At 52.9% G+C, this 25140-nt stretch overlaps 1 protein-coding gene across 1 annotated transcript in view; it reads left to right on the top strand.

Annotated features, from left to right (window-relative positions):
- The window catches only part of MXRA7 (matrix remodeling associated 7), a 31603-nt gene extending 7883 nt beyond the window's left edge, over window positions 1-23720 (top strand). The window contains exons 2-4 of the mRNA XM_039475804.2: window positions 10981-11044; window positions 13933-14026; window positions 21902-23720. Of these exons, the coding sequence (XP_039331738.1) occupies window positions 10981-11044; window positions 13933-14026; window positions 21902-22016 (273 nt within the window). The 3' untranslated portion in view covers window positions 22017-23720. The remainder of the gene's footprint in view (window positions 1-10980; window positions 11045-13932; window positions 14027-21901) is intronic.
- Window positions 23721-25140: the final 1420 nt, after the last annotated feature.

Raw genomic sequence — 25140 nt, 5'->3', positions numbered from 1 at the left:
ATAGGGGTTGCAGAAAGTAGAGATTCCTGTCCAAGACTGTTTGGTTCTTGTTGCTGCTGTTTTCCTCTTTTGTTTTTTAAATAAAGCTTTTAGTGTCCTCCAAATCCTCTTTGCAGGAACATTGCCCAAAACGGTTAATCTGATACGATTGAATCTGGCATGCCCTAGTCATCTGAGCGAGGGTTTGTTTAGGGCTTGTGAATGTGCCCTTGATTGGGATGTGAGGTTGGAATGCAGGATGGTGCTTTTGGTCTGGACATCTGAACACGGCAGTGGCCCTGGACGCGACTGGACGCGAGCGGGGGCCCAGCTGGGGTTGTGCTCCTCTCAAGAACAGTGATTCAGTCTCTCCCCACGAGCCCCACCCACAGCATACTCCCTCCTCGTCAGCGGCTTACCCTGCACATTTCCTCTGCTCTTTGCCCTGCCAGAAAAGCTCAGGTCCATAATATCAACTGCAGGACTCCTGGACCAGGCCCACCTTTCTGCCTTCCAGAACACCCCTGCTGCCCCCATCCTCCTGATCAACAGCTGATGGTGCCCACATCTGTCTGCCCAGCTCCCGCCTCCCGAGCTCCGTGTCCCCTGGCTTGTCCACATGCACCTCAGCCCAGCAGGCTAACGAGTGCCTCATTTCTGCTGCCCCACCCAGCATTCCTCCTCTCCTCCCGGGATCTGCCACCCCACCCTCAGCTGCTCAGACCAAAAACCCAGACACGTCCTTGTCACCTCTCCCTCCCTCTCGCCTGGAAGTCCTGCTGTCTCTAAGTCTGATCACCTCTCTCCAGAATGTGTCCCCAGGGCGGCCCGCCCTCCTCTCATCTTTCTGGTTCCTGCTTGGGTGGCTGTTCAGGCACCTCCTCACTAGTCTCCCCGTTTCCAGTCTCCCCACCCCCACCAGGCTGTTCCAGCAACCAGCATGACTGTCCTAGCACAGAGAGCACACCCCACGGCCCCTGTCCACAGCCCTCTGTGTGCAATTCCAAACTTCCCACGGTCCCAAGGCTGGGAGGACCCTGCCTGCCCGCCTCTGCTCCCCTTCCCCTGCAGCCACTGACTCCTTTCTGCTGCTTAGACCTAAGGGCCAGGCCTGTGCCCACATCGGGACCCTGCCCGGTACGCCCCTCCGCGCCTGAGCCTCCATGCAGTCGGTCCTCACCTCTTTTCTCTGCATGTCCTTGCCCCAGTCAGCAGATATAAAGTCACCCCCCCGACTCTCTCTTTCTCCAGTGCATCATCCCGTTTGGCTTTCTTCGTAACACTTCATCCGGTCTGAGGTCATCTGTTATTTCAGCGTGCCTTGTCTGCTACAGTGAAACGCCTGCTCCTGAGAGCATGCCCCAGCCCCTGCAACAGGCCCGCACACAGTAGGCACCCGTTGAACGAATACGACGCAATGCCACAAAAAAGAACAGACATTGCTGTGGGCTCCTGCCTAGAGGCAGGTCCTATCTCCGAGTCTCCCACCCGGGGCAGCAGGAAGGCGTCTTGCTTCTCTCCCTGCCCAGGCCTCCAGCCCAGTGCCCTGCACAGCTGCCTGCAGTTCTTGCTCTTGAGCTGTGTGTTATGCCCCAGAGAGGAAGACTGCTCTGTAAGGTAGTGAGCTCCCTGTGCCTGAAGTGTTCAAACAGAGACTGGGTCCCAGCACTTCATCCAAGGTTCCATTAGCAAGTGTTTTTCCTTAGGTGGAAGTCACACTAGATCAGTGGTTTTCTAACGTTTTCTAAATCACTGGATCCCCGCGGGGTCCGGTGGCTCATGCCTGTAGTCCCAGCACTTTGGGAGGCCGAGTTGAGCAGATCACCTGAGATCAGGAGTTTGAGACCAGCCTGGCCAACGTGGCGAAACCTGGTCTGTACTAAAAATAGAAAAAGCTGGCCGGGCGCGGTGGCTCACACCTGTAATCCTAGCACTTTGGGAGGCCAAAGTGGGTGGATCACCTGAGGTCAGGAGTTCAAGACCAGCCTGACCATCATGGTGAAACCCCATCTTAAAAAAAAGAAGAAAAAAAAAAAAGGGCAGGCATGCTGGCTCATGCCTATAATCCCTACTTGGGAGGCTGAGGCAGGAGAATAGCTTGAACCCAGGAGGTGGAGGTTGCAGTGAGCCAAGATTGTGCCACTGCACTCCAGCCTGGGCAACAGAGTGAGACTCGGTCTCAAAAGTAAATAAATAAATAAATTAATTAATTAATTAACAAAACACTGGATCCCTTCTTGCCTCTTAGTGTCATAGGGAAGCCCGGGACAAAAAGCAAAAACAGAGCTGCTCTCGGGGACAATCCAGGCCCTTCTTAGTCTGTCCCCTCCTCCCTGCAACAGTTTCTGCAAACCTAGGGTAGAACTAAAGGCCCTCCAAATCGGGTCCTGTGACCTTGGGCGACACCTACCCAGACAGAGGAAGGAGAGGGGCGCAGAGGTGAATGTGAAAGGACAGATCACGTGCCTGAGGCCATGGTGCAAAGAGCACCCTGAGTCCCAGCCCACCAACCCCGGTTCTTAGTGAGCCATCGAGGGGAGAGAGACTTCACCCAATCTGATGGCAGGAGAATCTGGAAGTTTTTGAACTTGGAAAAACAGAGATTATTGAAATTGAACAAGGTCAGGCACTGTAGGCAGGTGGCATGGGTTTTTGAGAAGGAAAAGCATTATAAAGTTGGCATTTTAAGATGTTCCTGGCCAGGCTCGGTGGCTTACACTTGTAATCCCAGAACTTTGGGAGGCTGAGGCGAGCGGACTACCTGAGGTTGGGAGTTCAAAACCAGCCTGATGAACATGGAGAAACCTCATCTCTACTAAAGATACAAAATTAGCCGGGTGTGGTGGGGCATGCCTGTAATCCCAGCTACCCAGGAGCCTGAGGCAGAATTGCTTGAACCTGGGAGGTGGAGGTTGCAGTGAACCGAGATCACAGCATAGCACTCCAGCCTGGGCAAGAAGAGCAAAACTCTCTCAGAGAAAAAAAAAAAAGAGAGAAACATGTTCTTAAAGCTGGATGATGGCTGGGTTTGGTGGCTTGTGCCTATAATGCCAGTACTTTGGGAGGTTGAAGCAGGAAGATGGCCTGAGCCCAGGAGTTTGAGACCACCCTGGGCAACATAGTGAGACCCAGTCTCTACAAAAAATAAGAAAACTAGCTGGGTGTGGTGGCACACACCTGTGATCCCAGCTACTTACAAGGCTGAGGGGGGAGGATTGCTTAAGCCCAGGGAGGTTGAGGCTGCAGTGAGCCATGATTGCACCACTGCACACCAGCCTGTGTGACAGAATGAGACTGTCTTCAAAAAAAGATGATTGGAGGAGAGCAGATGTCGGTGCCACATGAAGGCACTGAGTGGTTGTAGCAGAGAATAAAGGGGTGAAGCCAGAAGCCTGTTGGAGCGAAGGGGAGACTCTAGAATTCAGAATAGAAAGCAAGTCAGGGCTGGGCGCAGTGGCTTACGCCGGTAATCCCAGCACTTTGGGAGGCTGAGGCTGGTGGATCACTTGAGGTCAGGAGTTTGAGACCAGCCTGGACAACATAGTGAACCCTCATCTCTCCTAAAAATATAAAAATTCGCTGGGCGTGGTGGAGCATGCCTGTAATTCCAGCTACTTGGGAGGCTGAGGCAGGAGAATGACTTGAACCGGGGAGGTGGAGGTTGCAGTGAGCAGAGATCACACCATTGCATTCCAGCCTGGGCAACAGAGCAAGACTCTGTCTCAAAAAAAGAAAAGGCAGTCAGGCTGGAATCAGCATTCCCAGGCCATGTGAAGGTGTCAGAGATGCTGTGGCTGCCAAGAAAAGCTGGACAAGTGAGAGGGGCCAGTTTGAGACTTGGGTTACTAGGTTCTGGACAGAAGTTCTCGGGACATGCCTCATCCAGTTGCAAATATGGATTTAGAGAGTGGAGCCTGTGTGTCCCCAGCCTGGAGTTGTCATTTGGAGGGAGATATGGCTGAGTTGTTTTGCCGGGTGTCGGGGAGCAGCAGTGACCCCCGCCCCAGCCTGCCCTCCCTGCCAGCACCAAGCCCCGGAGCTGACGCCAGCTGGGCTTCACTGCTCACCCTGCAGCTGATGCTCCCGCCTCCCCCACTGTAAAAGATGAACAGCTGATTGGCTAATGGAGCCCTTCTGGAAGGAGAGAGAGCACTGTCAGGCACTCTGGAGGCAGCCTTGGGCCTGGCTCATTCTGGGGTGAGGGGTCTGGGCAGGCCCCTTGTCCCCTTCCTGTTATTTTTATCCTTGCCTGCTGCAGGCAGAGGAGGGACAGGCATCCCCTTGGGAGTTAGGCATAGCCTGAGGAACCGGCCGGCCTCCTGGAGCTGCTGTCCTCTGAAGTCATTCTGGATTAGCCAGTGGGACTGGTGCGGGCACAGCAGGTGGCAGCTCTGATGGCCACAGGGCCACAACAGACACTCTTTGCACAGCCCCACAGCAGAACCATCTCCTTGGGCAGCAGACACAGACAGAAATCTGTCTCTATCACTCTCTGTCTCTCTCTCTCTGTGTGTTTCTCTCTCTCTCCCCCTCCCCCCTCATCTATCCCTCTCTTCTCTCCCCTCCCACCTCCTCTCTCTCCCTCTCCCGACTTCAGCACTTTGCATAACGCTTGAATCAGCTTGAATCAGCCAGGGCAGCCATAAATGGCAACGTGCAGCTCGCAGGGTATGAGCTTGGTTCACTGTCTCTCCAGCTACTGCAGCCTGGCCTGGTCCCTCAACTTGGCCTCCAGGGCACCCTGGTCCTGGGCTCCTGGCACTGGAGAGGCTGTCAGGAGGCACGTCCCCTTTGCCTTCCCTCTCCCACCTCCACCTCCTTCACTGGAGGGAAAAGCTGAATTAGAAAATTATCCCAGAACATGTGACATTAAAACGTGGTCTCTATTCAGTCATAAATTGATGAGACTCTGGTCAGTGAAGTGATGGAACTTGGGCTCAGCCCAGCCTGCCCTGGGGGTCAGCCAGGGTGACGCCAGCTGCCTGTCTCAATTCACTGTTGCCATGAAATTGATTGACTTTCATCAGAAACATGACGTATTCATTTGCCAGGGCTGCTATGACAAAACACCACCAGTGGGCGCCTTCAGCAACAGACATTTCTTTTCCCAGAGTTCTGCAGACTGGAGGTCCAAGTTCAAGTTTCAAGTTCAAGGTGTCCACAGGTTCAGGTCCTCCTAAGCCCTGTCTTTCTGGCTTGTAGTTGGCTGCCATCTCTGCCTCCTCACAAGGTCTTTGCTCTGTGCACTCACAGGCCTCATGTCTCTGTGTGTGTCCAAGTTTCCTCTTAGAAGGACCGCAGTCCTTGGGTTAGGGCCCCACCCTGATGGCCTCATTTTAACTTAATCACCTCTTAAAAGACCCTATCTCCAAATAGAGTCAGGCTGAGAGATAGTTGGGGCTAAGGCCTCAGCCTATGAATTGGGGCGTGGAACATGGCTCAGCCCAGGAGCCCAGTAGCCTGATCTCGGCTCACCGCAACCTCCGCCTCCTGGGTTCAGGCAATTCTCCTGCCTCAGCCTCCTGAGTAGCTGGGATTACAGGCACGTGCCACCATGCCCAGCTAATTTTTTGTATTTTTAGTAGAGACGGGGTTTCACCATGTTGACCAGGATGGTCTCAATCTCTCGACCTCGTGATCCACCCGCCTCGGCCTCCCAAAGTGCTGGGATTACAAGCTTGAGCCACCGCGCCCGGCCAAGACCCTGTCTTGATAATAACAGTGGTAACCATTGGAATTTATTCTGTTATTATTAGCATGTTCTCTAAAAGCTGAACAAATTACCCAGATGAAAGTGAGGATGTTATTTCCAGTAGAAGCCCAGGTGTGAGGCCCTGGGATGTCTCCTTGGGGAGCAGTTTGATAACCACTTTAAAAAAACGTTCCGGCCAGGCTCAAAGGCTCATGCCTGTAATCCCAGCACTTGGGAAGGCCGAGGCAGGCGGATCACAAGGTCAAGAGATCGAGACCATCATGGCCAAGATGGTGAAACCCCATTTCTACTAAAAATACAAAAATCAGCCAGGCATGGTGGTGCACGCCTGTAATCCCAGCTACTCGGGAGGCTGAGGCAGGAGAATCTCTTGAACCTGGGAGGCAGAGGTTGCAGTGAGCCAATATTATGCCATTGTATTCCAGCCTGGGCAACAAGAGTGAAACTCAGTCTCAAAAAAAAAAAAAATCAGACTTCCAAACTCAAGTATAATTTGTTTTTTTCTTTTTCTTTTCTTTTCTTTCTTTTTTTAAAGACGGGGTTTCACCATGTTGGTCAGGCTGGTCTTGAACTCTTGACCTCAGGTGATCCACCTGCCTTGGCCTCCAAAGTGCTTGGATTACAGGCGTGAGCCACCACACCCAGCCTTCTTCTTTTTTTTTTTTTTTTTGAGACAGGGTCTTATTCTTTTGCCAGGCTGGAGTGCAGTGGCACAACCATGACTTACTACAGCCTCAACCGCAGGCTGAAGTGACCCTCCTGCCTTGGCCTCCCAAAGTGCTGTGATTACAGGTGTGAGCCACTGTGCCTGGCCCAAATTCTAAATGTATAGTAGCCTCTCTGCTCAGGAGGGCTCGGGCAGGTCACCTGACACCCGGTCCTTTGGGGATATGGGTCTGCCCCGGCTCATGGACTCCTCACCCTGGATTGCAATTATTTGTTTGTGTGTTTTTCGTACTCGACCATGAGCTCCTTAAGGCAGGGACTGTGCTCCTTTTTGCTCTTGTTTTTCATTTAATCTTTGTGTTCCTTGCACATAATAGGAGAACTGGCCTCCTGTCTATTCTTGGTATTGGCTTATTTCTGGGGCCCTGCCCTGAAGAGGTCAATGGCCATTTGTCTGTCATGAAAGAGAGACACCAACCGTGAGAAAAACCAGCTGTTTTTCTGTCCACGCACACAGCACTCCACAGAACCCTTCACTTCTGATACCAAATACGCAGCCAGCCCCACCCCTACAGCCAACGCGTTCTCCAGATACCAAGTGGGTGTCCTCCAATTCAACTCTGACACTACTGGAGTCAGTGCAGACCCCACAGGTTAGGGCCCAGTCCGCAGACTGCCCCCCACTTCAGAGGCCAATCACAAGTATCGGGTCCCCTGGTTATCTACCCTTTGGTCCCGCTTGGCTACAAATGGAGGGTTCCATGAACCCCTCCTCCAGTTCAGTAATTTGCTATGGCATCTCACAGAGCTCAGGGAAACACTTCTGTTAACTGGTTTATTAAAGGAAATGATAGGCTGGGTGCGGTGGCTCACGCCTATAATCCCAGCACTCTGGGAGGCCGAGGCAGGCAGATCACGAGGTCAGGAGTTCGAGACCAGCCTGATCAACATGGTGAAACCCCGTCTCTACTAAAAATACAAAAATTAGCTGGGCATGGTGGCAGACACCTGTAATCCCAGCTACTTAGGAGACTGAGGCAGGATAATTGCTTGAACCTGGGAGGCGGAGGTTGCAGTGAGCCAAGATCTCGCCATTGCACTCCAGCCTGGGCAACAGAGCAAGATTTCATCCCAAAAAAGAAAAAAAGAAAGGAAATGATAAAAGCTTCTGTTCCCATGGAGTTGGGGTTCACCACCCTGTACACACGGGAATGCATTCAGCCTGGAAGCTCTCCAAGCCCTGTGCTGTAGGGATGCTGATGGAGGCCTTATCACATAGATGTCATTGGTTCTTAACTTGATCTCCAGCTCCTCTCCAGTCTCTGGAAGCAGCTGGGGGGTGGTGAGGCTAAAAGTTTCAAGTTTCTCATTGCAGCTTGTTCTCTCTGGTGACCAGCCCACCCAAGAGTCACCTCATTAGAACAAAAGACACTCCTATCACCCAGGAAATAACAGATTTAGGAGCTCTGTGCCAGGGCTGGGCATGGTGGCACACACCTGTGATCCCAGCTACTCCAGAGGTTGAGGCAGGAAGATGGCTTGAGCCCTGGAGGTCAACACTGCAGTGAGCTGTGACTGCACCACTGCACTCCAGCCTGGGCAATAGAGCAAGACCATGTCTCAGAATAAACCCCAAAACTCTGTGTCAAGAACTGGGGGCAGAAACCAAAGATAGGTTGGTTGATTGATTGATTAAATTAGGATGTTACAGTCATTCTTTCTACTTCTTTTTTTATAAGTGATCTTCCTGCCTCAGCCTCCTGAGTAGGCGGGATCACAGGTACATGCCACCATACCCGGCTAATTTTTAAATTTTTAGTAGAGGCGAGGTGTGCACTGTTGCCAGGCTGGTCTCCAACTTCTGGACTCAAGCAATCCTCCCACTTCGGCCTCCCAAAGTGCTGAGATTACAGGCATGAGCCACCAGGCTTGGCCTCTTACTTTTTCTTTTTTCCTCTATCTTTTTTAGCATATAGAAGAAAATAAAGAAAAATTGGGATCTTTGGATCTCACTGTCTAAGGACCCCATTAGCATTTAAAATATATATTCAGAGTAATTCATGCCTATTAATAGAAAGTCCAAATTATACTGAAATGTATAAGATGGAAAGGAGAAGCTGCCCCCCAATCTCCTCTCCCAAGAGGTAGCCACTGCTGACAGTTTCTTGTGGTCCTTTCCACAAAACAAACCTTTTCTCTGCATTTTCAAGCACATGCATGCACTTCCACTTTGCCATTTACAGCAAGATGATTGCGCCGCTCCTGTGGGGCTGCGGCTTGAAATTTCCCCTCCATTTATCTTGATGCATTTTTCACATCACTACCTATCAACGCCTCCTTTTTTAATTTATTTTTTATTTTTTTATTTTTTAAGATGGGAGTCTCGCTCTGTCACCCAGGCTGGAGTGCAGTGGCAGGCACAATCTCAGCTCACTGCAACCTTTACCTCCTGGGTTCGAGCAGCTCTCCTGCCTCAGCCTCCCGAGTAGCTAGGATTAAAGGCATCTGCCACAAAACCCGGCTAATTTTTTTGTGTTTTTAGTAGAGACGGGGTTTTGCCATGTTGGCCAGGCTGGTCTCGAACTCTTGACCTCAGGTGATCTGCCTGCCTTGGCCTCCCAAAGTGCTGGGATTATAGGTGTGAGCCACTGAGCCTGGCCGATGCCTCCTTTTGAATGCAATGTCGCATAGTAACACGCTCTGCAGTCTATTTAATCAGTCAGTATTTTGGTGAACATGTTAACCAAGTATATTTAGCTATAACATGTTTAACTCGATAAACATTTAGTTGTTTCCAGTTCTGTCTTTTCAACACCATGAGAGTCTATATAAAAATCCTTGGCGGGACACGGTGGCTCACGCCTGTAATCCCAGCACTTTGGGAGGCCCAGGCTGGTGGATCACTGAAGGTCAGGAGTTCTAGATCAGCCTGACCAACATGGAGAAACCCCATCTCTACTAAAAATACAAAAATTAGACGGCGTGGTTGTAGGAAACTGTAATCCCAGCTAGTCAGAGGCAGGAGAATCACTTGAACCCGGGAGTTGGAGGTTGCAGTGAGCCGAGATCTTGCCATTGCACTCCAGCCTGGGCAACAAGAGCAAAACTCTGCCTCAAAAAAGTAAATTAAATTTTTTAAAAATCCTGATGGACATTTCTCCAGCCTGGAGCAGATTCCTAGAAGTGGGTTTACTATGTCAAATGGAATGGCTCCTCTCCTGCCTCCTGAAGAGGCCTGCCTACCCCCACCTCAGCCACAAAGATACTTTGCCCTGCAAAGTTTGGTACCTGTTGACACCCAAGCATCACTTTGGCACAGGCAGCGCTGAGTTTCTGTGTACAAACTGCCAAGTGGGGAAGAGACCCTGTTGCCCACCCAGCTCCTCCCAGGCGGCGTTTTGTGTAGTCAAGAAAGTCACTCAGACCAGGCGCGGTGTCTCACACCGGTATCCGGTATCCCCAACGCTTTGGGAGACCGAAGTGGGCGGATCACCTGAGGTCAGGAGTTCAAGACCAACATGGTGAAACCCCATTCTCTACTAAAAATACAAAAAAATTAGCTGGGCTCGGGTGGTGGGCATCTGTAATCCCAGCTACTCGGGAGGCTGAGGGAGGAGAATCGCTTGAACCCAGGAGGTAGAGGTTGCAGTGAGCCGAGATCGCGCCACTGCACTCCAGCCTGGGCGACGAGAGCAAACACTCTGTCTCAAAAAAACCCACAAAACAAAAGTCACTCAGAGGAACTCAAGGCCTCTCTGGGTTTGCCACTTCTGACCCACCATGGGGCTTGTAGAAACTGCCTCCCAGCACAGCTCAATGTTGTGTTAGGGACCACGCCTCCCCCACCACCCCGCCCTGACCCAGCTGCCAGACACTGGCTGGGCTCCATGGGATCAGCTGGGGCTGCTCATTCATTCATTTCCACGTCTACCCTCTGGGCTTCCAAGTTGAGCTTCCTGGGACCCCATGTCCCCTCCCCACGACCTTCAATCCCACAGAGCCCATGGGCACGGCACGTCGCCCTCATCCTCTGGCGTTCCCGCAAGCTGAAGTCACTCCTTCCTTCCACCAAGGCCATCCCGGGCCATTCCTCCAGCATCTGTTCATTGTGTCTGTGTGGGAAAGGACAGCTGAAGAGGTGGAGCTCCGATTCCGGGAACACAGACACTGAGATAGTTGGGGTGGAAAACAGCATAGGAGGAAGCAAAGCCTGAGGCGGCAGTGGCTGTGTTGCCTGCCCCGGTCCCAGATGCCCCAGCCAGCTTTGCTCCTGCACCCCTTGTCTACTCGTGGCAGTGAGGCAGTGGGAGTCCTGGGCCCACTTCTCCAAATGGCACACGGATGCCTTGACAGGCACCGACCTGGGAAAGGTCAAGGCCGAGGGCGTGGGGTGCACAGTCAAGAACACGCCTCAGCTCGGCATTTGTGAGCCGAGTCACCTTGGCCCAGCGTTTGTGCACAGACCCTGCCTGCTGGTTGACGGTGACCACAGGGCAGGCGCTGCCACAGGGCATGGCCCTTCAAGGCCCTCCTCGGTTTCTGTCTCCCCTACCTTCTGCCCACCCACCACTTCCCGTCACCCACTCTGTGCCAAGGGCACCAACCCTGTCCTTGTCTTGCAGGAAGAGGAGCAGGACTTGGCTGGAGAGAAGGGCCCATCGTCAGCAGCGCCTGAGGAGGAGGATGGTGAGTGGGACCTCTGTGCTCATGAGGGGGCCTGACCATGTCGGGGTGGCCTGTGCCCTGCTGGGGATCCCAGGAGCTGGGGTTTGAGTGCCGAGGGGAGGGGTAGGGTGAGTCAGTGGCCTGAGGAGCACTGGGAGGTGGAGTCTGGCGCTATGGATGTCCACCCCTGGACCGTCCGTACCCCTCCCTGACCCCCCTTGCACTTTGGGGCTTGGCTTTCCCATCCCAGGGGCCCCTCTTGGGAACACACTACGAGCCCTGCCCGGCTCTGTCCTGCCCTGCCTCCCAACTCTCCTCTTGTGACCGTCTGTACAGTCCACGTTTCTCTCCAAACATCTCTGACCTATTTTACCGACGAAAACCACTCAAAAGGCCTCACCCGTGCCTTCTTCAGAATGAAGGCCCGGGAGGGGACACGCCTGCTTTCCGAGCAGCTCTGGCTGACCGGCCACGTGCCCCAGCCATGAGACAGAGAGGAGAAAGGGAGCGGCTGAGAACTGGGAGACACCGCCAGGTCCGACCCGGCTGGGACAGAGGCGGAGTGGCTTCTGCGGGGTCCGTCCACTTACTTCTCTAGAAAAGAAAGTGGAGCCGGACATGCAAGATCTCAGCGTTTGTTGCCTCTGTTCGGCAAGGACAGGGAGGACTTAGTGCTTTCTGCAGTTTTGTATAAGTTTGAAATATTTCATAGTTTTAAAACAGCAAGACTGTTGCTGTGACCTTAAGTGGGCTGCTGGCAAGAGCAGTGGAAAGAGAGGGTTTCAGGAATGCAGGAACCGGCTCCTGCGGGCAGGCAGGGCTGGGGGTACACAGCTTCCCTGAGGAGAGCCTCACTGCCATCAGCATAGCCTGGAGCAGGAGGGGAGACTGAAGCTTGCGTGTAGGCAGTGGGCCGTGTGCAGGGGGGAGACATTAGTCCCTTACCAGGAAGACCCTTGCTCCCTGCTTTGGGGGACTCACTACAGCCATGGCCCTGGCATCTGGCCCTGCCACATGGCCCAAGACAACTGAAGGGATGCGGGGATCCTGTCAGTGACCTGGGAACAGGGGAGGGAGGCCCCTTGGCAAGGACAAGGAGAGAGGCTCACAGACCCCGCTCCCTGGCATGGCTGCCAGAGGGCACAGCCCCCAGCGCTGTCGCCAGCCTCCCTCCTTGTCTGAGCCACGGCCCCTGAATGTCCCCTACCCCAGCTCCTCCTGCCGTCTTAGCCTCCTGCCATCTCTAGCAAAGCTGGGAAAGGAAAGGTTTATGGCTCCAGCTGTTGGAAGAATGCGTGTGCGGCCCTCAGCCCCTCTGCAGTGCCAGGCAGCCTGAGCGGCTAATTGATTAGTGTCGCTGCAATGACTTCCCTGAGCGACTCAGTGGATTCTCAGGAGACTGGAGAAAGAAGCCTCCCCACCCCTCAGGGCTCGCACATAGAACCCTCCTGGCCTAGCAAAATTGGATTCGCCCGTGTGGCCTGGTGACTGCATGTGATTGAAATCCTTTTCAAATCGTTTGTTCTGTCTGGCTCAGAAAACAAAACTAATCAGACTTGCCCCATAAACTGAAACCTAAGACTGGCAGGATGTTTTACTGTTTTCTTTTTTTTTTTTTTTTTTTTTTTAGCCACTGGAGTCTCACTCTGTTAGCCCAGTCTGGAGTGCAGTGGCGTGATCTCGGCTCACTGCAGTCTGTTTCCCAAGTTCAAGCAATTCTCCTGCCTTAGCCTCCTAAGTGGCTGGGATTACAGGCATGTGCCACACACTCAGCTAATTTTTGTGTTTTTGTAGAGACAGGGTTTCACCATGTTGCCCAGGCTGGTCTCGAACTCCTGGCCTCAAGTGAACCACCATAACCAACCAAATGTTTGAGTTTTGAGTTCGAATCTAGAACCTTCTTCCTGTCGCCCTGAGAGCCCCCCGCCTCCCCATCGGTCCACATTAGCCTATCTGGTAGCATGAGGACTGAAGCTAGAAGGGAGGGGCCTGGCTTTTGGGGCTATTGGACAGAATGTTGGGGACAGAGGGCAGCGCTTCCAGAACAGCAGCTGAGGATCTCTCCACGCCTCCCTCCCTGGCCCTTTAGTTAGTGGAGGTTGATAAGAAGCCAGCAGCTCTGCCCTGGGCTGGCCCAAGGCATTGCCTGATGACCTGCTGGATTGAGGAACCAAGAGGTTGCTCCCCGACGAGGCTTCTCCCCTCCAGAAGCTCAGCTCTTCTCACCATGGCTCATGTGCCTGGATCCTGTGTCCACTCCAGGCCACAGGGCTGGCTTCCTCTGTGCCCCCCCAACCCCATGTGCCCTCTTGAGGCCCTTTTTTGCAGGCAGCAGTGGGATGTCTGCCCTCAGGGACTGGCCAATCGGGCTATGCCTTTTCAGCAAGACACACATCAAACCCATTCTGGCAAATCCCGAATCCCTGGCCTGGCCACTCTGGGCTGCGTGGATTCGTGTTTTCAGATTTCCAATAGCCTCGGGGGACGGGAGGCTGACGAGCCTCCTGGGCTGCAGGGCCTACCTCCCCAAGCCCAGGCAGGCGCGGTGTGTGTCCCAAGATGCGCTGTGCTCTGCTCGCCCGAGCTGTCGCCTCTGAGCTCAGCAGCCGGGACCCACTGGGCAGGGCCAGGGCGGGCAGAGTGCTGCAGATGCCGGGAGGGACGGGCATCTGGAGACAGGCGTGGACTAGGAGCGAGACCGCCTTCTCTCTGGCTGTCTCACTGTAGGATTTAAGGGAACGCTATGGAATGAGAAGGGGTGTAGGTGCTGGGGTGAGAAAATGTCTCTGACAGCCGGATGTGGCCTCTGCTTGAGGTGTCCTTTTTAAACCTATGGAAAGGGGGGCAGGTTTTGTGGGCGCCCAGCCTCTACAGCACTCCCTGGCACTGACCCGGCCCCCTCTCCGCAGGAGAAGGCTTCTCCTTCAAATACAGCCCGGGGAAGCTGAGGGGAAACCAGTACAAGAAGATGATGACCAAAGAAGAGCTGGAGGAGGAGCAGAGGTAGGCTGTAGCCCCTTTGCGGGCGCCGGGCAGGCTCCCAGGGCTGGGGGTGCCCCTCTGAGCCCTTTGTGCTCCTGCCGCTTGGCAGAGGGCCCAGAAAGGAGGTGGGGCTCCTACAGTAAGCTCCGCCCAACCACCGCCCCACCTTCCCAGTTTAGGGGTTCTTTCTTGCCCTGGTCAGCCAGGCTCGCATGCCCCTGGAACCCCTCCCTAAAACTGACCAGGAGGAAGCCACTGGTGATGGGGGACACAGCCCATTTACTGCATCCCACACCCGTCCACACCCCACTGCCCTCATCTAAAGAAATGAGATGCCAGGAAAGAGCCTGGAGCAGACCCAGCTGTCACTCACACACGGAGTCCCCAGCAGAGCCGACTTCTCAGTTTCTTCTTCGGGACACAGCAGATTCCTGGTGTTCATCATTCTGTGGCCTCCCAGGCTGGCACCTGCAGCAGCGCCTTGTGGCTCCAGGCGGTGTAGCTATGGCTTCTCGTTGCTGGAATTGGGCTCCCCCTTCCCATCTGGACACCCCCTGCACAGCCGCTGGGTGCTGGGTGGGAAGGGGTGCGCTGGGCACAGTGGGGAAGCTGGGGACGCCTCGGCAGAGGCACAGTCACGTGCACCAGGCCCAGCAGGCTCCTGGCACTCACCCACACCGCTGCCTTTCTGAGCGTGGCCTGGAGTCCTTTGTTCAAGGCAGAAGTCTAGGTGGTGCTTGTGCCATCTTCCCAGCCTGGCAACCCAGAGCAGCTCATGGGAATCACCCCCTACTCGTCAGCAGAAGCCAGCAGTCTAGGGTCCGAGCGGAAGGGGAGGTTTATGATTTCCTAATCAGAACTCAACCGCCCTCAGAGCTGCTCTGCCTGTGACTGGCCCTGTCTCCCCGCCCAGTGCTGGCATCGCTCTCTCGACCCTCAGCAGGAAAGTGCTTCTCCCTGGGTGGGCAGGGGCGGCAGTGTAAGCACAGCCAGGAGAAAGACCCTGGCAGGAGCCCTGGGTCCTCAGGTGCTAAGGATGCTGCCTCTTGGCATGACCAGGTTTGCTGCATTTATATTTCAGGATTGAGCTGACCTCTGACCTCACTTCCCTGTAGCAAGGTCCTTAGGTCCTGAGCCACACATATTCTTGCAAATCCTTTTGGTAAGGACACTGATTTCTTAGACTAGCGGTGCTCCCCTCCTACTGTGTGCTAACGTGCCCCCAACACAACTGACGCGGCCTCCACCTCCCCTCCTCCGTTGCCCTCATAACCGATTCATACGTGTCCCACCTGTGCCCTCCCCATTCTTCTCAAGCACCAGGAATCACTGGCAGAAAAGGCCCCGTCTGGGGACAGAGGTTCTTGGAGGGGCGTTAAGTCCCTGAGTTCCCGGAGGGGCCTAATGGGCCAGCAGGTTGTGGTGCGAGTGCCCCTCGGAGGCTGGGGGCACTGTCACCCTGGGACCTCAGGCTTCGGGAATGTGGATGTCATCACCCTGCGGCCTTGTCAGGTCTGACCCTGAGAGGGTGAGGCAGCTTCTGCACAGTGCCCAGCAGACACCCTGACAGAGGTCTGTGCTCCCGAGCTGTGGAACAGGCAGGTTCTTAGGATCAGGGCAAGGGTTGGCAGACGATGGCCGGGCCACACCTGATCCCCCACCTGGCTGTGTCAACCCAGCGTGGCAGGAACAACAGTGACACCACACTCACCCATTTTCCTGGGGTCTGTGCCCCTTCGAGACACAGTGGCCGAGGTGAGTCACTGCAGCAGAGACCACACTGCCTTCCCCAATCTAAATAGTATCTGGCCCTTTGCAGAAAAAGGTTGCAGTTCCTGGACAGAGGCTAGAGGGCCTGGACACGGCTGCCAGCCCTTGAAGGTCCCTGGGGACAGAGGTTGCTCAAGCAGATGGATCTGGAGGGCCTCTTAGAACAGGAGAGACGAGGCCTCAGGCTGGGGGTGAAACTGCCACTGCCACCCACGTCCAGAGCTGGGACCTTGGCGATGGGGAGGGAAGATCCCTTCCCCTTAGAGAGTAGACCCTTTGCCACCCATCCTTCCCCACTGGATCTTCGGAGGTCTCTAGACCACCAACCCACCTCTGGCTGTTCCGTGGGATGAAGGCTGTGCCCAAGGTGCTGCTCTTGGGATGAGGGAAGAGTCCCCGACTCCTCTGCACCCTGCAGTTACCACCTGGTGTCCTGAATTGAGAGGAGGGGCTGGAGGACTTCATGGGGCAGGACTGGAGTTCACGTTCATTCCCATCACCGCCCAGCCCGCATGCTCCCTGTGGCTCCCAGGCATGCTGGCGGCATCTGCTTGCTCCCCCCCCCCAACCTCTGCCCCCTGCACGTGGGCGCCCCTCGCAGCACTGCGTGGGGTCCCCGAGGCGCCACACCACGCTGTCCTCACATGGTGATGCTTGGGGTTGCAGAGGCTGGTCAGTTTGGCTTTGGCTTTTCATCTTCAACACGGGGGTTCTCATGGTGGTGGGGAGCGCTGGCAGCTGTGAGACAGTTCCGGTCCCAGTGAGTCCAGGGAACCGCCCTAGAATCATCAGTATAAGAATACCATGCATGTTATTATCAAATCACTAAAACCACAGGCCAGCTAGCAGGGTGCTCTCTCTCCGCCTGCCATGTTCTGCCCCTCCAGCCTCCGTGCCTCTGATTCCTTTCCCGGCTCTCAGGGTCCACAGTCAAGTTGCAGCTAAATGCTGCATGTCCCCCACCTATAAATTCACTAGCTCAGCCAACAGACCTGCAGCTAGAACCGGAAGCTTTGGTGGTTGCCGGTTCCAGCACTCCCCAGGGGCCTCAGTTCACAGGCTTTGATGACAATTAGGAAGTGGGACTGGAAGCAGGAGGCCCCAAATTAGTTTCCCCGACATGCTGAACTGGACAGTCTCATTCTTGAACTACTCACTGATCAAATTCCTTCTGCCTGGGGACAGAAAGCAGTCAGGTCCGTACATCAGAGGCAGCTGCTGCGAAGATCCTGCCTCCAGCCTCAGCTCTCCCCTCAGGCTGGGCGTTCATATGCTTCATGCCTCTGGGGGCCTCCCTGGGTTGCACTGAAGCTGCTGTGGGAGGTGCCACCTCCAGTTTCAGAGTGTGGCTACGACAGTGGCCTTGCAGGCTGGTAACAGCTCCCCAGAGCAAGAGGCCTCCTCCTCCTCCCCAGAGCTAGGGAAGCTGACAGGGCTTGGCTGACCTCACCACTTGGCAGGAAAAAAAAAAAAAAAGGCACGGCCAGCCTGGGCGCGGTGGCTCACACTTGTAGTCCCAGCACTTTGGGAGGCCAAGGCGAGTGGATCATGAGGTCAGGAGATCGAGACCATCCTGGCTAACATGGTGAAACCCTGTCTCTACTAAAAATACAAGAAATTAGCCGGGCACGGTGGCATGTGCCTGTAGTCCCAGCTACTCAGGAGGCTGAGGTAGGAGAATGGCTTGAACCTGGGAGGTGGAGGTTGCAGTGAGCCGAGATCATCGGGCCACTGCACTCCAGCCTGGGTGACACAGTGAGACTCCATCTCAAAAAAAAAAACAAAAACAAAAACAAAAACGGGGCCAGGTGCCGTGGCTCACGCCTGTAATCCCAGCACTTTGAGAGGCCAAGGAGTTCGATACCAGCCTGACCAACACGATGAAACCCCGTCTCTACTAAAAATACAAAATTAGCTGGGTATGGTGGCACATGCCTGTAATCCCAGCTACGTGGGAGGCAGAGGCAGGAGAATCGTTTGAACCCAGGAGGTGGAGGTTGCAGTGAGCCAAGTTTGCACCATTGCACTCCAGCCTGGGAAACAAGAGCGAAACACTGTCAAAAAAAAAAAAAAAAGGAAAACAAAAGGAAAGGCACGTCTGTCAGCTCCTCTCCATCACTTCTTCCCGCCTTCTGGTCTTAGAGGGAAAACAGAACCCAGCCTGTAGGCTAGGCTGGCTCTGATAGGTCAGGACCCATCCCTCCACTTGAGGTCTGCAGGGCTGTCTTGACTCCTCTGGAAATGGACAAGACTCTAGAGGAAGGTGTTCGGCGGGGCGTGGTAAAACAGGGAAGGGGAGGAGGCGGCGGCCAGGGAACCATAGCTCAGGCTGGAAATGCATGCGGGACTGTAACCACCAGGAGAGGGCGCCAGAGGGACAAGATCAGACCGCTGCCTTCTCTGCGGTCCCAGGGCTCGCAATGTGTCTTGGTTCATAAAAGATGGGCACACCATTGGCTCCATCTGGAAGCACGCGTCCTAGGGTGCCAGTATCCCGTGAGGGCATGAAACTCAGCCAGCAGGAGTGGAAAATTATCTAGGTTGATAGGAATATTAGCACAACCACACAACCAAAAATCAGAAAGGCAAATTATCTAGGTAGGGTGATAGGAATATTGTCAGCACAACCACACAACCAAAAATCAGAAAGGCCCTGGTAACTCAACTGCCCCAGTTCCTTTCTTAAGTACCCTGCAGAGGCTGAACAGGGTCTGTGGGCTGTCAGGTTCTGTGCAGGATCAAGGAGAGCTCTGCAAGCTCTGGCCAGCTTTGCAGCACAGACTCTTGCTGCAGTCGATGGGAAGCAAATCAGCAGGGGTTTGAGAAACCAGAGTCTAGCACAGCTTCTGCAATTCCAAACATTCTCCTTCCTTGTCCCCATTTCTCCCTTTCCTTGCCCATGGTACGTGTAGGATGGAATGAGTGAAATAAATTATCTTTTTCTCCCCATTTCTCTTTACAGAACTGAAGAATAACGAAGTTATCCTTAGCGTCCTCCTAAAGGCTTTTCCTTTTGGCATCTTAAAAGCTTGAGATAAAATGGAACCCCCAGAGAGGAGTCTGGGCAGGCTCCCAGGGTGCATGCAGCCTCCATAAATCTGCTGAGCTCTAGACCCTCAATCAGGACTTGGCCCTGGGCTAGCAGGATCCCGGGAACACCTTTGGCCCTGCCCTGTGGAGAGATGTTCATGTCCATTTCTGTGGGTCACTTTGTTAAGCTGAAGGGTTTTAAGAGTTTGAGCTCAAACCTTGGACTTGGATCTTTCTTACCACCCAAACTTGCTATCCACACACCCTGCACACCTTAGATCAAATGAACACTTTAAACGCAGAGTCCACTTTCACTCCAGTCCCCTCCTTTGCCCTCACTGAAGCCAAACCACAGACGACTTTGAGGAATGAGAGACAAATGAGGTAGAGCTCACCTGTGCTCACCAGCTCCGTCAGGGTGGTCAGCCGGCCCCTTTGCCTGGGAGCCCCACTTCTCTCTCTAGCTGGCTTGGTGGTTGGGGGTGAGATACCATATCGATTACAGGGCAGTGAAGAACCAGTACCAGGTATTGACTTGATGACTACCAATAAAGGAACCTTGGATTTGGCCCTTTTATTGCTAAGACACCTTTTCAATGATGTTCTTACCAGCTCAGCTAAATCTCCACTCTGCTACAGCAGAAGCAATAATGTTTGCTTTAAAAAGACTTCTTGACTATGCCTTTTCTTAGAAAGTTTGATAGATTAGTTAGAACTTCAGATCATCAGACCGGTCTCAGATTCATTTCTTGGAATTTTATATTTGACAATATTTATACTATACCAAGCTAATTTACAGTTCTTAGGTTTGTGGGTTAAAACATTTTTTTAAAAGCAGTAGGTCTATAGAAAATTTGTTCATGTAATGGAAGGCTGGGGAATGTCCAGCATCAATCCCGATGGCATGCATTTCCGGTGGCCTTCTCATCTGGGCCTGAAACCTTAGATTCAGGGTTTAGGGGAGAACAGGCCACACAGCAACAGCCACACAGTCATTGCCTTCAACACAGCGCCATGTGATGAACAGATGTACTCATGTCCCCAAGCAGCAACCGTCATGTCCTTGGCCAGCCGGGGATCTAACCGATACAGCAGGCCATAGATCCCTCCCAGTAGAGCTCTCTAGGTTTGTCTGGAAACTCTGACCATGGCTTGTAGGCACCACGCCTCATGTACTCCTGATGGCCTGGATCTCTGTATTCAGCCTTTGTTCAGTCCAATAAACTTTGAGTAGATGGTCTCAATTACTGTGTGTTTTTTCAGTTTGTTTTAAAAACAAATCTCTGGAATCCATTACAGTTTGACTTCGCTTTCATTTTGATGCCTCATACTCTGCCGCAGGGCACAGAAACACATCCCCCGTTAAAAATAAGCAGTCACCACAGTCGTCAAAACCACATGACATAATCTGTGTTCACTCAGGGATAATGGATTGTGTTTCCATCCACGGAGCTCAGCACACCCTTTCTGTTCACAGGAATCCCTTTCTTCTTTTCTTTTTTTGAGATAGGGTCTCCCTCTGTTGCTCAAGCTGGAGTGCAGTGGTGCAGTCACAGCTCACTGTAGCCTTGACCTCCTGGGCTTAAGTGATCCTCCTTTCTCAGCTTCCCAGGTAGCTGGGACTACAGGAGCTCACCACCACACCTGACTAATTGTTCTGTAGAGACAGGGTCTGACTGTGTTGCCCAGGCTGGTCTCAAACTCCTGGACTCAAGTGATCTTCCCACCTTGGCCTCCTAAAGTGCTAGGATTACAGGCATGAGCTGCTGCACCTGACCCTTTTCCTACAGTAGGGCACAAAGCACACATCATAGGCTGCTGCTTCTCCAGACGGGAACTGACTGTAGACACAACTTTCCCAGGGGACAAGGGAGTCTGGGAAGGGGGACTTCAGTATTTTAACTACTACCTGCTGCTCTAGACAGAAAACTTTGCGGGATGGAAGATGCAGGGCTGGAGAGAGGAGGGAAGGGTGAAGCAGAAGGAATGTGGTAGGGAAAGTATGGGCGCAAACGTGGAGACCACCCCTCCAGGCAGTGCCAGGGGCCCGGAGCTCTGCTGAGCCTTGCAGCTGCAGCACCTGTGATGTGCTTACGGCTGACCCAGCTGCAGGGCGGGGTGACAGGGCTGACGTCCAGTGTGGTTTAGGTTCTCTGAAGGCACTGAGCCATGGTATAATGTGGAGGGCAGGAACTGCAGAAACCAGAAGAGTGAGATGCAGCAGGATGCAGTGCCCGCAGGCAGTGCCAAGGGCACCAGAGCAGAACAACATACGGCTCCCTGGGTTTGGCGGTGGCCTCGCCCCACCCTGAGGTGTTTGTTTGTGTTGCGGGAGTTGTCCTGTGCTGGTCAGATGGTGTAGCTGAGCCTCATAAAGATAATAAGACATGTATTATCACAGCACAGAGCCAGTGGGAAGCAAACGTTAGGGCCAGTCTTCCTCTACACCCATTCCATGGTAAAAGGGGCAGGGCTGCCGCCTGCCAGAGGGTGTCCTTGTGCAAATTAGGAAAAGGCGTCCCCCTTTCTCTGAGCAGTGAAACCCCACAGGCTGCCCTCCTCGCTCCTTTGCCAAGCACCATCCTGCACACATCCGCATTCTCCCCGGCTTCCCAGCTGATGGTGCTTTTTCTTTCTCCATTTTGGCTCATCCCTCTCAATGAACGCTGTTTCTAACCTGCTTCATAGTACGACCTCAAGCCACTTCATGGAGCCCATCTTCTTCCTCATTACATCACTGTGGGATGTGCAGTCAATGATCGGATGAGACCCAATGGGAAACTGAGGCACAGCTTACCTAAGTGATACCTGTGTCCCCCAACCTCCCCTGCAAGCCTGAGATTTAGAATTCCAGTTTTTAGAGCCCTCCAAAGCTGAGTGTATCAGACCCAACCAGCTCCTATGTTCTAAGTGGGTTTTGTTTATTTTTGTTTTCTTCTTGTTCTGAAAAGCAACCGCTGTAACACAGGAGGGAGGGGAGTCCCAGCACACAGGCTCCTCTCTCTCTCTCTCTCTCTCTCTCTCTCTCTCTCTCTCTCTCTCTCCCTCCATTGGGTTAGGAGTACTTTCTTCCTCTTTGTCCTTTCTTCTCGACAGAGTTCAGAAGGAACAGCTGGCTGCCATTTTCAAGCTCATGAAAGACAACAAGGAAACGTTTGGCGAGATGTCGGATGGCGACGTGCAGGAGCAGCTCCGGCTCTACGACATGTAGCTGTGTCCTCGGGATGTCCACGGCGGCCATGCCCCACGCCCTTGTCCTTCCCAGACTTCCGTAGGCCTAATTTTCCCTTATAAACATAGATGCAGGCGTCCATTCTATACGGACTTGCCCAGTTCTTGCCATGTGTATATTACTTTACAGGAATCAAAATTGTTTTCTTCGGAGCAGAAAGTCCCTGATCCCTCTGGCTTCTGCTTGCTGGTGAGGTTCTGGCTGTTATGGGACTCTGAGACCCTCTCCTTATCCAATTTTTTTTCTTTTTTTTTCTTTTTCTTTCTTTTTTTTTTTTTTTTTTTTTGAGATGGAATCTCACTCTGTCACCCAGGCTGGAGTGCAATGGCGCAGTCTCGGCTCACTGCAACCTCCACCTCCCAGGTTCAAGCCATTCTCTTGCCTCAGCCTCCTGAGTAGCTGGGTTTACAGGCATGAGGCACCACGCCCAGCTAATTTTTTGAATTTTTCATAGAGATGGGATTTCACCATGTTGGCCAGGCTGATCTCCAACTTCTGACCTCAGGTGATCCACTCACTTTTGCCTCCCAAAGAGCTGGGATTACAGGCGTGAGCCACCACACCTGGCCAACACTACACTCTTACTCTGCCTTGTGGGGTTTTCTGGAAGTTTCTGTAACTGTAGGGAAGCAAGATACAGGGGAGCATTCTTGTTTTTTGTTTTGTTTGTTTTGCTTTGTTTTTTTAGAGACAGGGTCTCACTCTGTCGCCCAGGCTGGAATGCAGGAGTGCCATCATGGCTCACTGCAACCTTGACCTCCCAGGCTCACAGAATCCTTCTGCCTCGGCCTAAGTAATTGGGACTACAGGTGTGCACCATGACACCCAGCTAAAGGGGAGCATTCTTTTATTTTACTTTATTTTTTGAGACAGGGTCTTACTCTGTCGCCCAGGCTGGAGTGCAGTGGCACAATCTCTGCTCACTGCAACCTTCACCTTGTGGGTTCAAGCGATTCTCCTGCCTCAGCATCCTGAGTACATGGGATTACAGGCATGTGCCACCGCATCCAGCTAATTTTTGTATTTTTAGAAGAGACAGGTTTTTGCAATGTTGGCCAGGCTGGTCTCAAACTCCTGACCTCAGGTGATCCACCCACCTTGGCCTCCCAAAGGGCTGGGGTTACAGGTGTGAGCCGCTGTGCCTAGCCAGGAGCATTCTTTTAGCAAAAAGTCTAATTCAGAGACTCATCTTTTATCCTGGCACAAAATAATGGTACTAGAGGTAAGATCTGCCAGAATCCCTCACTTAAGCAGGCTACTTCCTTACTTAGGCAAGACTTTTTTGATTACTTGCCTAATTATATTTCACTAGAACTATGCTAGACACTGTAGACAGAAGAAATAAAATAGACGACCTGGTCCCTCCCTTTCGGCAGGTTTAAGGCCTTTAGAGAAGAAAGCCCGAACCTCACCAGAAAGCATTCAACAAAATGCCAAAGGGATCTCTAAGAGCAGTGCCTGGGACAGCACAGGCAATTGTTCTGTCTTTGTGAGTGAACATACAGTGATGGGGATAACTGGTCCTTCATGCCATGCAGGTCTCAGTTCTGATCACCCCACTGGCAGGACAATTCACAGATCTTGAGCAAACTGAGTATGGGAGGGTATGCTAGAGACAGAGCCTATGCAAACTCTTATTTTTTGTTTGCCGAAATAAAGTTCAATCAACACACTACCTTAAAAGATGCAGCGCAGTGACATTTTCATGCCTCACGCTCACCATCATGAGGTTAACTTCCTGCCATCGCCTCTGCTTACCAGGGGTTTTTCGAGAGCCCCTCCCTGTTGCGCTCTGCGATTCCTTTTGCTTCTTTGCAGACCATTCACTCTCTGTGTCTGTTGTTGGATCGAAATACGAGTCTTTTTCTTTTTGTTGTCAATGCTTTTTTCCTTCTTAAAATTGTTTTGATCTGTTTTGTCAGAAGCATATGGCCATGTTACGATTGAAGAATTCTTTGTTCACTTGAGGTCAGAGTTCGAGACGAGCCTGGCCAACATGGTGAAACCTTGTCTCTACTAAAAACACAAAAATTAGCTGGCCGTGGTGGCGCATGCCTGTAATCCCAGCTACTGGGGAGACTGAGGCAGAAGAATTGCTTGAACCCAGAAGGCAAAGATTGTAGTCAGCCAAGATCATGCCACTGCCGTCCAGCCTGGGTGACAAACCAAGATTCTGTCTCAAAAAACAAAACAAAGAATTATTTATTCTCTGTCTCAGGTGCTAGGGACCCTTCCATCAGCTGATCTGTCTGTCCCCCGCTAAATGCACGTCGGTGGGCAAGGAAAACTCGTAGGTGCCCTTATCCCCCACAGGGCTGCGTGGCAAAGCTCCTGCGGCTCCATTGCCCACTTTCTCCTTCCCCTTCTTTCTTTTCTGATTATACCAAACAGGAATGACTCATTTACTTGAGTCAAAATCCTCATGGCTATGGGAAAAGTAAATGGAAGGAACTTTTGTATACTCGTCCGAGCTAAGACGTTCTGACTCCAATGAACAGAAAACTGCAACTCAGCTGGCTTAAACAAGAGCAGGGCTCTCTCACATGAGTTGCCAAAAGTTAGAACAGCTCCGGACCCAGAATGGCCGGGACTCAAGTGGCAGTTCTCTTAGCTCAGTCTTCCTCCTCCTGGGGCTTTCACTGGAGACTAGCACTCCTGATGGTGGCAAGATGGCTGCAGGAGTGCAGGTATCTCATCCAGAAGCAAGAAAAGGCCATCTCTCGCTTGCGTCGCTAGGCGTGAGAGAACGGCTTCAGGTGTCCCCGCCCCACATCTCTTGAGATCCCAATTGGCCAGAATATGGCACGTGCCCATGTTTCAGTCATAGGCAAGGAGATGGGACCACCGTGATGGGCCTAGACCCCTGGGGCCTGGGGCTGGGTCCAGCATCTCCTGAAGACATGGCCATCTGGAGGGGAAGGTTACTGAATTTCACTGGGGATCTGTGATAACAGGGAGCATGGAGGCCGGGCGCGGTGGCTCAAGCCTGTAATCCCAGCACTTTGGGAGGCCGAGGCGGGTGGATCACGAGGTCAAGAGATCGACACCATCCTGGTCAACATGGTGAAACCCCGTCTCTACTAAAAATATAAAACATTAGCTG

This window comes from Saimiri boliviensis, chromosome 17 (assembly GCF_048565385.1).
Source record: "Saimiri boliviensis isolate mSaiBol1 chromosome 17, mSaiBol1.pri, whole genome shotgun sequence".
Lineage (NCBI taxonomy): Eukaryota > Metazoa > Chordata > Mammalia > Primates > Cebidae > Saimiri > Saimiri boliviensis.
Note: the sequence above shows the minus strand (reverse complement) of the source record. Positions and strands in the feature narration are given on the sequence as shown.